This window comes from Ambystoma mexicanum, chromosome 9 (assembly GCF_040938575.1).
Source record: "Ambystoma mexicanum isolate Mex_15411 chromosome 9, UKY_AmexF1_1, whole genome shotgun sequence".
NCBI classification, from domain to species: Eukaryota; Metazoa; Chordata; class Amphibia; order Caudata; family Ambystomatidae; genus Ambystoma; species Ambystoma mexicanum.
The window spans coordinates 1480897864-1480912651 of record NC_090931.1 but is presented as its reverse complement, the minus strand read 5'-3'; the positions used below and the strand labels follow the sequence as shown (position 1 = coordinate 1480912651).

At 44.6% G+C, this 14788-nt stretch overlaps 1 protein-coding gene across 1 annotated transcript in view; it reads right to left on the bottom strand.

Annotated features, from left to right (window-relative positions):
- Positions 1-756: 756 nt before the first annotated feature.
- LOC138489245 (peroxisomal N(1)-acetyl-spermine/spermidine oxidase-like) overlaps positions 757-14788 on the bottom strand; it is a 102940-nt gene continuing 88908 nt past the window's right edge. The window contains exons 3-4 of the mRNA XM_069616943.1: positions 7864-8047; positions 757-2939 (exon numbers count right to left, since the gene is read on the bottom strand). Of these exons, the coding sequence (XP_069473044.1) occupies positions 2802-2939; positions 7864-8047 (322 nt within the window). The 3' untranslated portion in view covers positions 757-2801. The remainder of the gene's footprint in view (positions 2940-7863; positions 8048-14788) is intronic.

Below are 14788 nucleotides of genomic sequence, written 5' to 3'. Positions count from 1 at the left end.
TCCCAGTTGTGGATGCTCTCTTTAGACTCTTGGAGTGAAATAACTGCAGCCTCCTTGCTTTTCTGACACACATGAGCTCCAAATCCTGATCTACTGCCTATAATCCATAACGTATGCCTCTCCACTCTCTCCACAGATTGGCATCTTACTTAAGCAACAGATTTTAAAAGAAAAATCATTAGTATAACGCTCAACTTCTCCCTCTTTTATCACTCAACTAAATACTTCAGTGTATCCATATTATAAATCATCTGATCTTCCCTGGTGACCTCAGAATGGTTCCCCCAAACTCCCATGTACTCCAAAGTTACACTTCTGAAATACATTTTTGCAAACTGCCAATATTATTCTCCTCTCTAAACTCCAAGTTCCTCAGAATTCTGGCCCAAGTAATATCTCCAATGCAGACTGTATCATGGCTACATTCACGGTCATCACGTTCTAAGGCCAAACAGGTGCATTTCAGCCACGCTTAGTGCAAATAGTTAGCTTCATTGTAAACAGAATTAGTTGTGTATACTGTCAACATTTGAAGAATATATATATCTTTTTTATAAATATCACAGTGTCTTTAGTTTCTGGCCCTGCAGCAATCATTTTCTGACTCAGGAAAATAGATTCCTCTCTGGCTGCCAGAATCTAGGGTTGGGATAGAAGGGCTAGGGGTTGGAGAGGAGATTCACAAAGGGGCCACTAACACTACCAGAGGAATCTCATAACAGACACCCTGAAGGAATTGATATACTTTCCACAGTCCCTCTGCCGGAGAATTTATTTTGGTCTGCAAGATTTAATTAGCAAGTTAGGTATGGTCCAGGATTACAATCTGGCTAAGGCGTGGAACCTATGGTGTTTCGGGATCCTCTAGATCTAATGGATCCTGGTCATGATTACGATATGGCCAAGCTGTGGAACTCCTGGTGATGCAGGATCCTCTGTATTAATCAGATTCTGCCCAGTGCCATCTGGATGGATGTGGGACCAATGGTGGTCCAGAAGCTTCCTGGTTTAATGGATACTGCTCAGGGTGGCGTTATGAAGAGGACTGGATGTTCTAGCAATGCAGGGTCCTCTCATTGTCATGGAGCCATATGTGGGTTACAGCCTGGAGAAGGTTGCCAGTTCCTGGCAGTTACTACCAGATATCACAGAATCCCCTGGTGACATTAGACCAAGCTTTAGATTATAGCCTCAGGAAGACTGGGAGCTTGTAATGTCACAAGATCCCCTGGTGATCATAGACTCAGCTTAGGGTAACAGCCTGGAGAGAAAGTTGGGAGCTCCTAATGTCACAGAATCCCATGATGATTACGGACCCTGCTCGGGTTAATGTTTTTGGTAAAGGCTGGGTGCTTCTAATGCTGCCAGATGTTCTGGTGATTGTGGATGACACCCTGAATTGGAATCTGGAGATGGCTGGTAGCTCCTAGCCCTTCAGGATCCTCTCACGATCATATGCTGCCTGCTTTGGGTTACAGTTTGGAGAAGCCTGAAAGCTCATAATGTTGCATGATCATTTGCAATTTTGTAACTCCTCAGAAGGTTGCAATCGGAGGATGCTGAGAGTTCTATATGCTGGTGGACCTCCTTATGGTAATTTACCCCTCCCTGGGTTACAATTTCTAGACACCAGCCAGCGCCTAGTCCTTCAAGATCTTCTGGTGCTAGTTGATTCTGCTCTGGCGTAGAGTCTCTCGTGGCTTTCAGCTCCTAGTCTTCCAAGACCTTATGATGCTAGTTGATCCTGCACTGGCTTGCAGTCCTAATGGCTGGAAACTCCTTGTCCTTAAAGAGCTTCTGACACTAGTTGATTCTGCTCTGGCACAGAGTCTCTAGATGGCTTGCAGCTGCTAGTCTTCTAGGACTTTATGATGCTAGTTAATCCTGCCCTGGTTTACAGTCTAGATGGCTGGCAACTTCTAGTCCATCAAGCTCTTCTGACACTAGTTGATTCTGCTCTGACCTTGAGTCTCTAGATGCCTGGCAGCTGCTAGTCCTCCAAGATCGTCTGACGCTAGTTAATCCTGCTGTGGATTATAATTTCTAGATAGCAGGCAGCCCTTAGTCCTCCAAGATCTTCTGACGCTAGTTGGTCCTACTCTGGATTTGAGTCTCTAGATGGCAGTCAGCCCTTGGTCCTCTGAGATCTTCTGACGCTGGAGTCTCCAGATGGATTGCAGCTGTTAGTCTTCCAAGACCTTATGATGCTAGTTGATCCTGCTTTGGATTAGAGTTTCTATATAGCAGGGAGCCCTTAGTCTTCCAAGGTATGACATTAGTTGAGTCAGCTCTGGCATAGAGTCTCTAGATGCCTGGCCGCTCCTAGTTCTCCAAGATCTTCTGACGCTAGTTAATCCTGCTGTGGATTATAGTTTCTAGATAGCAGGCAGCCCTTAACCCTCCAAGATCTACTGACGCTTGTTGATCCTGCTCTGGAGTACCAGATGGCTGGCTGTTCCTGTTGCTCCAGTGTCTTTTGCCTCTGGTTGGCTCCACTCTGTGCTATCATTTGGAGATGGACATCAGCTCATTGTGATCCAGGATAGTCTGATGCTTGTGGACCTCATTCTGGATTACATTCGTGTTTTGACTGGGAACCTCCGGTGCTGCATTATTGCCTCTACTTTGCAGACCACATTTTATGTTAAAGTCTGGATGTACTGTGAAGCCCCCGCTGCAGCAGCATTCTCTCAGATTTAGAGACCCCTCTTTGGATTGGACTTTGACAGTGGTCTGTTCGGCCATGGTGTAGAGGCCCTGGTGCTGTAGGTTCCGCTAAGCTTCACAGATCTAGCTTTGTGTTAGAGTTTGGCCATAGTGTGGAGCCTGTAGTGCTGTAGGATTCGCTCTGCTTCACGGACCCCACTCAGATAAGCTCCATGAGTGGTGGTGTAGAAGTTGATGTGCGTGGCTTCCCCAGCAAACAGCACCTGTAGGGGCTAAAGCACAAAAAAGGAATACCATTAAAGGTGGCATCTCTAAAAATCCCGCTCTCCCCCTTCAACAAAGCAGTAGGAATCCCGGAGAAGAAATACATGAGGAGTTGTAGGTCATCCTGTCAACTTCCCCATCCATTCCACAGTCAATCACAGGGAGCTGCACTGGAGCAGGAAAAACGCTAACCCTTGACTCAGCAAGATAGCTCATTGAGTTTAGCACTCACTCCAGCCATCTGTGTTCCGCCTGAATGACACAGGTTTGAATTATGGCTAGGTCGACTCAGTACTGTTAAACTGGATCATTACACCTAACATTACAGTGCGTAGAAGCAGGAGAAATGGTTCAAGAACTGCTACATGAAAACCTGACGCTATTGACGTTAGGAGAGGCCCTCCATGCCTGGGTGCAGGATAGTGATCTGGTGGTGGGAATCAGGAAGCAGGAGGAGAGGTCTTGGAGTCTAGGCTTTTCAAGTACTAGGACAGGATCCACCCAAACCTGGCAGAAGCAGTTACACAAACACGGAAAGCCATGTTGCCAGAAGAGACCCTTACTCTGCTTTCATTGGCAGATCGTGGAATAATCAGCCCCTCTCGAAGGGTGGGAGCAGTTAATTTAATGAACAGAACCACAGGCCTCATCAGAGAAGCAATGGGCAAGGACATGGCTTTCCAATTCAAGAAGGAAAGTGACAGCTCTGTCAATCTAAAACACTGGCATGGAATGTAAATGTGAACAGAGTGTACAGCAGCGTCTTGTATGGTGTATGGCCAACCCAACATATTGTGAATATATGCTATGTTACAAAGACTTATAAAGTGCTACTGGTCACGCCATAGGGGCACCTGGAGGATGGTTCCCAGAGAAGCTCCTAGAAGAAGGTAGCTGTGGTTCAGAGAGCTACTGTGAAGGGCTAAGGGAGTTATCTAAAGGGGCATGTCTGCAAATATATGAGGAAAAAGATGGTTATTGGTATTAACTAATATCTTTCGTAGCATTCGTTGGATGGAAAAGAGACGTCTGTGTACTGATGTAAGGCTATGAGATGGAAAATAGTATTTGAATTTATCTCTGAAGAGTCTTGGACTGGTCTGGTGAAAAGCTCACTGGCATACATTGAAAGTAACACGATTTGCTGACTTTCTATACCCGTAGGATGAGGGACAGGTAATCATCAAATGTGAATCCCAGGTTGCAAACTGTTGCAACTGATATATAGGTGGAGATTCTAGAATTCTTGGTCTGTGAGATTATCCGATGAGGATTTCAGAAGAATGCACATTAGCAACCGGGGTGGGGGGAGGCGCATCCAATCAGGCTCCGCGGATCGCCGGCTGAAATCTGTGTTCTCAGCAGACGTTCCACAGACCCCGCAGGCTGCCTCCCCTGCCGCGGGCCTCCATCTCCCCCCCAACCTTCTGTTTTATTCTCCATTTCTCTACCCCCTCCCCTGCCCCACTTACCTTATTGTTTGTGGCAGCAGCATCAGCCACCACAGCAGCTTCCCTCCCCCCTTTTCGTCCGATATAGTAATAGAAGAGGAGCTCCGTACAGAGCCCTGCCTTTTACAACCACGGTGGCCATTTTGGATACGTTTTTTCATTCTTTGAATTGGATGCGTGAGGCGTCCCATTTCATGAATAAAAATACCTTTCTTTAGCACCCCGGGTTACCAAAGCGGTAACCGGGCTCAGGCTGTTAACTTGTGCTGCCGGGCCATTACCCCCGTTCTAGCCCTTAGAACGGGGTATTAACGCCACAGTAAAATCTCTTTTTTTAGAGGTATTAAAATGCAAGCATTTTGTGCTCTTCCAATTGTTGTCCACCATCATATATGAAAGGAAGGTGTGATCTGTTTCAGTATTATTGTCAGCTATTCACGTCAGCAACATAGTTATTAAATGTAATTTGACGCCGAAGAAGAGCAGCCAGAGGCAAATTAAAATGAAAAAGCAACAGTTACAAGACTGACCCCTAGGGGACTCCACAGTTTATGATTTTTGCTCCTGCTTATCCAATCGTAATTGTGATCCCTATACTAATCCGGTCACAAGGGGTACGTTAGGCCAAAAGGGCTAAATAATGTATAGTAATGTGTAGGGGATCTCAATGATTAGCCAATCAGAGTATAAGAATTTTCATGTATCTTGAAACATTATCAAAGCCATGTCACACACTTCTATTTAAATCACCATTTATTGATGACAATTCGAATGATATTTGTATTATTCCCGGCTGAGACTGCATGTAATAAAGCTTTGTTTTTCTTTCTACTCGTGAACTTTGAATTCTCATTGGATTGATCTTTTGGCTAAACAGGTTTATGGGCCTATGGGTTTGTCTCCACACCTTTGAAGACTAATATACTAGAGAAAATAGAATCCAAAACCATCTTGGCATTGTAGCAGGCCATTACGTCATTCACATTGCACACGCTAACGCATCTCAAAGCTAAATGATAAACTAACATAGAGGCCTTCAAACCCGAAGAATGGACCGAGGCTCTCGTGTTCCTGCACAAGGCCGCAATATAATCCAGGCTACATCTGGTGCAACTGAAAATCAGACACAGAATGTACTATAAGCAAACTCTGCTTTTCAGATGTGGCAGAGCATGCCCTCAATACTGCTTATGGTGTAAAACTGTTGAGGCCACTGGAGGAATCATATACTTCTAAGAGTTGAAGATATAGTAGGCCGACCACTGCAGTACGACCTCTTTCCTTGAGAGACGCTTCTTCATGCCCTCTCTTCACAGTTCCATTCTCTCCCTTGCATTCTGTGTCTTCAAGTAATAACATTCCAACAATCTTCACTGAGAATGCCTGAGGATGGCATTCTCTTACCAATAACAACTAATTGGAAAGTCAACATGACAACTATATAACTGACTCCATCTTTCATATGTTCTGGTAATGCCCCAAAATACAGAGGTTTTGGCATAAGATCTTTGACAAAATTGCATAGGGTTCTGGGAGGCAAGACACTGGATGATTCAAAACTGTTACTACTAGGTGTATGGGGTGAATCCTCTTTTAACTGAAATGACAAGCTTTTCATAGCCACCGCTTTGATGATTGTTGAATGTAATATTGCAATGCATTGGAGGTGTGGCGAAATACCAAGCTATGCGAAATGGTACTCTGATGTTGAAGTCTGTATGATGATTGAGGAATTCCTATGGGTGTCCCTGCAAATCTCAGAACATCTGGGATAAATGGGGGATTGTGGAAGGTGTAAGATACATGTATGATCCGTAGCCTTAATATTTTCTCTGGTTCAAACGGCTATGTAGGTGATGTTCCACCTAATGGCCATTCACGTGAAAATGCCTACAAAATGTTTCAAAAAAAGATTATTAGTGTGTGTGTGCGCACACACTGTGTATGCGTATATACAGTAAAGCACGCATAGGTTCAGCAACATTACCAAGCAATTAGTGACTGCCAGGTAAAATTACCTTGGTGCTCACAGAAGAAAGTGGTCTTTGGTTTTAATCTGAGCACAACCATTTCCAAGAAGGAAGCACATTTTTAGGGACAATGTAGATTTTCTCAAAGAATGTCACATTGAAATATGTACTGTTTTATTTAAGTAGCAAGCATATGTTATTTGCAGTTCAATTGGCCCCTGAAGAAGTTCCTAAAATGTAATTCACAAGCCATAAGGAATGAAACATGTTGGGCAGGCTGGATTTTGTAATTATACAGCATTGTACAAACATCCTCTTTTTACAATTGCACAATGTTCACTTCTAATTATCACTTACAGCATATACTGTATGTATTGCTGCTATAATGAGAATATTATATACGTCTTACTGAGCAGAGCACATGATCAAAACCTATAATAACCATTGAAATGCATTTTTGATAGAAGGTCATCATTCTAAGATGGGCATTCTGGTGCTCTCATATTGTACTCTGTTATAATACTCCTGTGAGAAAAGGGAAAAGGGTAAATAACTCCAGTGAGGATTCCTGGCTGTTTTACATATGTTCAAAGAGCACCTTGGACACATAACACATACCAGGGATCTTTCTAGTTGACATATTAAGGTGTTTGTAACAATGAACCACATACACTGACTAGGACAAACGTAGGATTTGGGATGTGAGGCTAAAATGATGGCCATATGAGCACCTTAAATTGTAGGGTGCGTTTCATTGACCAATTCAGTTGCTACGGTCACCCTAGCAGCAGTTTCAAAGGGTAGACAATCAATAGATAGGTAATTAACAACACACCTCCAACAAACAAAGATTAGTGGTTGTTTGGAGGTGCTACCTACCAAAACGTTGCTATACACCAGGGATACATTATTTTTTTGTTGCTCTGTTTAGATTTGTATAGGCAGGAGCTTTTTTTGGAGTGTATAGGTGACACGTACGCAAGTTGGGGTTGTTTTTTATCAGTTCTTTTTATATATTTCATTTAAAACTGATTTAGAATATGTATTGTGGTTTTGTATTTGATGTTTTAGTAAAAGTGCACTATGTTTTAGACTTTTTTTTACAATGTTCTGATTTCATTTTCAGATCATTGCATATGGTGTTTAAATAAAATTGTATTTTGTTACATTTATTTTTTCAAAACCTTAGACTCGGTCCTTATTTGGTCCATGGACGGGAGTGGGAGGATAGGTTGAGCTTCAAGAGGAGATAGACGGTTGGTTCCTTTTTTGTCTGGTATTGTCCATAAGGCTTCAATAGGAGTGTGGAACAGGCGTCTTTAAACTACTCCGTTAGTCTCTCGTTGTTATTAGCTAAAATGACTGTGACATCTGCCACTGCATTTGGAATTTTAAAAGAGGATTGGCTGAGAGAGGATCATTGACAGCCATCCTTTGTTACCAAGACCCATCACCGAGTACCAAAGCTCAGCCCTGGTGAGAGATCCAGGGCAGATAAAAGTGATACCTACCCTAAGGTTATTGATGTGATGTGTAGATGGCAAGGGCTCTGCCAAAGCTGTCTGCTCCTTCACTGCATCAACGCCGACTGGTATGTTGGTGTAGGAACCACGGATGTATGGGTTACTCTTCCATGTGCTCCTCGTCACACTTCTCAGCTTTGTCACTTCCCAGCCAGTGAACTCCCTTAGCAATCTGCATAAAAACACAACCATGGCAAGTTAGACCAGGAGGTTAGCTCGGTGGATTCAGGGTGGTGCTAAGCGTGCAAAAGAGTCAATTTAACAGAAGAGATGTCACTCATACCTCAGCTTCAAATTATTGTCAACAACAGTCTGTGGGTAAAACGCCAAATGGTTTGCAATTGGGTTTTGTAGGGTAACTCATGAAAGAAATACAATATATCCAAGACACCAACATTACAACGGTACATTTCCCACCCAACATGTGTTCATGATACCTTTGCTAAAAATATATGCCAAGATAAAAACATGTTTACGCTGGCTGTGCCCATACATGTCCATGCTGGCTGTACCAATATCTGGCAGTATTCCCATAGAAGAACATACTCATGTTTGCTTTGCACCTGCTAGTAATGATACTATAAGAACGCATGTCCAAGATATGATAGTATCCCCACATGAGAACATGGGGATTTATCATTGGCTTTACCATTAAAATGCCATGCCACAGTATGAAAACATGTCCAAACTGGCTGCATCAAAATGCCAGTCTAGCCACTTAATAACACTCATCATGCTTGCTTTATCAAAGATGCCCAATACAAAATATCATGTCACAGTAAGAAATGGCTAAACTGGCTGCCGTTAAATGCCAGTCCAACTATATAGGTTCCAAGAAGATAGCTCAGCGGCAATGTGCTCACCTTGGAAGCAAGACGACACGAAGCAACACAGGTTCGATCCCCGGGTCCGCGCTTTGAAACCTCTGGGTATTTAAGCAAGTTATAAATACGCAACTAAGACAAGAAAAAATAAACTATTATGCAACAAAAAAACAAACAGAGTCTGAGGAGTGAAGGAGTGGAGTCTGCTTTCCCTGTTGTGCTGCCTGAACTCTACTGTTTCTACTTCACTGGGCGTGTTTACCTTTAAAACACTGTTTACCCCGCGGAGCGGGCACAGAGTCTGGCAGAGTCTGAGGAGTGAAGGAGTGGAGTCTGCTTTCCCTGTTGTGCTGCCTTAAGGTGACCAGATTTTCAAAATAAAAACCCAGGACAGGACAGGCCACCGACATAGAAGTAGGACTACAATTTTGCGGGTCACTGACACAAAAGCAGGACTACATATCGTAGCACTGATAAAGACAAAAGATGGACTACAAACATCGCACTTATGACAGTGAAGTTTGGGGGCAGCTACAGCAGATCAAATGCTGGATTAATGTACACATATCTGTGAAACCACTATGTGGCACGGTTTTCTGTTTTTAAAGTGAATTCTTGGGGATCTACCTGTACAGGTAGAGCACTGCAGTGGACTGGGGTTATTGTCAACCCAACAACCCAAGTCACTCCTCGCAACCTTACTCAGGAAAGGGAATGACGTTTGCATCTCCTCAGTGGCGGTACATCTCCTCTTGGGCATCTTTGGGTAACTGGGTGACTGCCTAGCTAGTGTTTCTAGATAAAGCTTGAAGAAAAAAGTAATGTCAGTCATCGTGATATGGTGAACTACGTCTCACGCAACAACACCAAAAATATTTTGATGACTGAACTACGGTTGTAGTAGTATACCTGGAAAGTCAATAAATCCTCAAATGTGTTTGTGACTTATACAGGTGCAACAAAGGGCACAGCATTGGCATTTGCCACAAAAACAAAATGAGAATAGAGTGGTGCCTGAATTGCAGGAGGGAACTGGGCAAGCATTTACAGGCAAGCATAAAGCCTACACAGGCTCTCTTCATATAAACAAAAAATGTTGAGGACAGAAGGCAGGGAGTTTGTTCTGTCCCAGAGGCAGGAGCGGCTGAGTTTAGAAATAAAAGCCACGCCACCATTGAAAACATGTCCTTGCTGGCTGCACAATGCCCCCTGTCCCCCATATAAGAACACTCAGGTTATAGTTGCCTCCTAACAGCAGTAAAATGTTACATGTCAAGGAAAGCTTGCCTTGTGGGTTGCACAAATGCTCCCCATGTAAGAACATTAATCATGTTGCCTTTGACACCTGTAAACAAATGTCATATGCCCCCCTCTGAGAACACACATGTTGGCTTTACTCTTAATGCGAGCACAAAATTCCATGCCATAGTACAACCCAGCCAGCCCCATTGTAGTGCCCTTCACGTAATAACACTTAGCACGTTGGCTTGCATCACAATTACATCACAGGAAAACACAAGACATATTGTTGGCACCACCGGAGCATTCTAATATACACAACCCATCAAACAGCACAACATGGAAACTGAAACTAAGTTGTGTGCAAGTAACAGCGCTGCAATGGTCAAGGCCTGTCTGCGCGCTGTACAAATGTAAAAATAAATCATACAAATAAATAAGTAGGGTTGGCAAGTATTCTTAAAGAACATGTACAGAGGAACTGCTCCGCTACCAGATGGATGCAAAATGAGTAACCTGCAAATCACATTTCATTTCCTTACCTGTTGGATATTGCAGGACGATGTGAGTGTGCTGCAGCAGGGATAAGGGTCACAAACGAGCTGGATGCAAGAGGATCGACTGATGTGAAGCTGGTGGCGTGAAGGGATGCGCTGCAGGCTGGAGCAGGAAGCAGGTCCATGAGAATAATGTTCTTCGAACGCTCAGGCGATGGAATCCAGACAGCAGTCACGAAGGAAAAGAAAACGAATGCTGCTAGAAACTCAAAGTCCCACTCACGGAAGAAGATAGAAGAATGATTCTGCGACAGCCTTGGAAGAAAACAGAATGACGAGTTTATGGGCGAGGCTTTCATGTGTTGCCAGGGGTCCCATAACTTCCCCCAAACACGTCGCAAGTCGCGCTTCCTGCAACGTCACAAGCTGACGTTGCAGGAAGTCTCCAGGTCCTGGAAGGCCTCTATAGGCTGTGTGGCTGTGTTTCCGGCTTGGGCAGGGGCTTGGGCGCAGAGAAAGTGAAAGTATGAGCCTGCGCACTGCAACGCAGGCTCATATTGCAGTGTCGGAGCGGTGTCATCCGAAAATCGGGACACCAGACACCCGCGCAGCAAAACCCCGGACGGGGAAGGAAAAAAAAGAAAACGCGACCCCGGGACAGAGGGGTGATTTCCCCAGACCTGTCCCGGGAAAACCCGGACGTCTGGTCACCCTATGCTGCCTGAACTCTACTGTTTCTACTTCACTGGGCGTGTTTACCTTTAAAACACTATTTACCCCGCGGAGCAGGCTCAGTGTCTGGCAGATTCTGAGGAGTAAAGGAGTGGAGTCTGCTTTCCCTGTTGTGCTGCCTGAACTCTACTGTTTCTACTTCACTGGGCGTGTTTACCTTTAAAACACTGTTTACCCCGCGGAGCAGGCGCGGTGTCTGGCAGAGTCTGAGGAGGTCCGTGGAGCGTGGACTGTGACAGATCTCGGACTGCCTCCTTCTGCTTTCACTCATTGCTTGCCGTGCCGGCCCTTGCCCCGCCTCCTGTCTTTGCTGCCCTCACTACGAAGCTGCTGCCATGAGGCAGTACCTTGCCTGAATTATGCGAGACAGTCTGAAACATGCTTCGTTTTCAAAGACCGACGCACAGCGAAGGCTGGAATCGACTGGCTCCAAGGACGGTGACGAGTCTACTGTGGCGTCGCCTGCACCTTTGCCTCTGTCTCCGCTTCAAGTAAGGGACAGCACGGTGAGCATGCACCAAACATCCGAAGTTCTCAGTGTAAATGTTGACAAAGTTGGTAACAACATGTTAGAAGTCAAACTTGTTAACGCATATGTACACGACAGAGATGTGTGTCCCACCCTGCTGAACACGATCGACGATGGGAATGTGGCTCACCTGCCTAATGAGGCTATTGACAACACAATGAGTTGCACCCCACTGCCAGAATCCTCCTGCTGCGGCCTTCCTTCCTTGCGAGCCCTGGTGTGGTGCTCGATTAACGAACGTGTTAACACATTGCCAACGAGTGGCAATGAGGAGGTCTCCTCTGAAATTGTACCTGGCCAAAACAGTCATCCGCTTGCGTCGAGTTGCCCTAGACTGTGCTTAGAAGAAAGCGAAAGTACAAATCTCAGGCCCTCGTGCATTTGCTTCTATAGCGTCTTTGATAATCTAGGCTCTCTGTTACCGCTCAGTCCTGCAGTTGTCCCCGCTAGTGTCGCAGAAGACAATGTGTTCTGTCTCCCACACGACGGCGCGGCACCAAGGGGGGGTCACAAATCAGGACAATCAACTAATTCAGTTCAATCTCAAGCTACTTGACCCAAAAGACGTACATTGCAGCGACAACAGAAGAAACTCGTTGGATGTCATTAATAAACTGTTAACTGATCTTACTCGCCTTAACAAAGAAAGAACTTGCAAAAGTATAACAAACGCTGCATCAGTACTTCTGGAGCCAGTTACCGAGTCATCTGCTGCCGTAAACTTTCCAGTGTCGATGCAACAACAGGAAAAAGTTACCTGGGAAAAGAGCCTCTCCAAACGTAGGAGATTAGACTCGAGTCTTTCACCTAATATCAGTTGCTCACAGAAAAAAAAAGCCAAAACGGTGAATACCTTTCCAAAAAAGCTCTTCAAGTTCCCCGAATGATCAAATACTATTAGGCAGATGTGCTACATATGCTTCCCTTCCTTTAGGGGACTCTTCATCTGACCAATCCTCTTCAGATTCTTCGATAATGGAACGCCCATTTCCAAAGATCAGGCGACCGATTAACCGTCTGAGGAGTGGCACCCGGCGTGTTGGCAAGGATGAGGACGTATTGGAAAACGCACAGCACGGGAAAGACCTGCCAGCAACCATAATGTCCTCCATGACAATAACAATTGCTCCATTTATTAAAATGTATGAGCACCTCAATGATAACATCAAAGACCTCTCAACTCTGGTCTCTGTAATGAATACTAAATTACTGTCTCTTGAAACCGAAAACATCTATTGTAAGGAGGTGCTCCACGGGATGAACAAGAAGATGGAGTGGGCACTGGATATAATGGCCGAGCACACTAAAAACGCCAATTTGGACAAAAAGCTTCTGGCTGAAGTAGCTAAAGAAGATTTGAACCTCTTCAAACAAAAAAACGAGGTATGCCACCTAGCTGCAAAAAACAATTGTGCAAAGTGCCTACACACCTCATGCACCAATGGAACGCAGTCTAATAGCAATCCTATGTTTCTGGATATGATTGATACAGACCCGGGCGTGTCTGCCGCGTCCAAGGAGAAAGAGGTGATCTGTAGAGAAAAAGAGCAAAACGTAGAGTGGCTAGAGGCTCCGCCTCAAGATGCGGTGACCGTCACTCAGGCCTCGACACCAATAGTATTGCCGAACCTGTCGGAAGATGTGCCAGAAGATGCAAGCACAGAAAAGGAAGCTTGTGCCACTGTACAATCCCATAGAAATGACACAATCACACAAGACAACTTGCCGTCCAGTCTGTTTACAGCCATATTAAAAGAGAGCCAATCCATCGGAAATTTGGCCCTACAAAATCCTCAAAAGGCGTCAACATCCAACGAAATTATCAACCAACGGCCTGGGAGTCATGACAACTTGCCCTCAAAACCCGCCGAGCATGCTAATCATCCTGAATTATTTGACATATTTAAAGGTCTATCTAACAGCCAAGGGCTGAAATCATCTAAGCCCCAGCTTCCGAGTGTAGCTTGAAAAAAATGAAAAATCAACCAGCAAAGAAAGTGAGACGCGGAAACGATTCACGGAAGTTTCTACGCAACATAAAAACAGTAAATGTAACTGGAAACAGGACTATCGTAAACGACAAAATCCGCGAAATAAAGTCTAATCTGGATGCTCCTAAACCACCGTCAGTTGAAGGGGTGGCAGACCACAATTGTTTTAGTGATGTATCCACCAACCTGCTGAATGTGTCAACATATGAAGATGAGGAAGGCTCTGAAGTGGGTGAGTCTGCTGCACCCGTGCTGGTGGTATGTAAGGAGACTGATGTTGAGCCATGCGGGGTGGTCTCAGGAGATGCGACGGGCGTGACTCGCCCAAATAAAGTGCCAAGATCTTGCCAACTGATTCAACCATCCTCCATGGCTCAAAACGGAAAAGTATACTGAGGGGTAACCTTTATGACCCTTGACGAAAAACGAGCAAAGTTGGCTGCTAATTATTACTCGATATGTGCTCACACAAGTGGGAAAGATATGACATCCAGACTTCCCATCTGCAAGTCGCCTCAAGGCGTCTGCAGTCCCTCGCGTAATGTCCAGAATGGCGCACACAATGACCATAAACTAACCGTAAAGTCAGACTTGGCTCAACGTGATCTTGCAACTAATCAATCAAATGCATCAGAAACAGCAAAAACTCAATTGCAAACAATACCTGAAAAAAGAAAAAATTTACCAACACAAAAAACGAAAGCTCCACATCGCTTGTTATTGGAACGCATAGAGTCCTCTGATGATCTAATCCTAAATCGACATAATGTGTTACGGTTATGTCATCTTGTTCAGAGTCTTAGAGCCATTGAATCAGAGGACCTGAAGACCGTCAAATTTTTCAACGAAAGGAAAAATGACGCGTGATCTTTCATTTGCAGTCCAAACTTATAGCCGACACTCTGCTAGAAGCTGGGGCAGTGTTGATGTCACTTGGGTTTGACATTTCCAAAGTTGCAGACAGAATTCTGTCTAGGTCTTCTGGAAATGGTGCACCTAGAGTGACAGATTCCGGAGTGAAATCGAAGCAAGTTATACAACGAAAAACACAGTTGCTGCACCGCCCACAGCGGCTACGCTGACTATAACCCTCTAAATTCT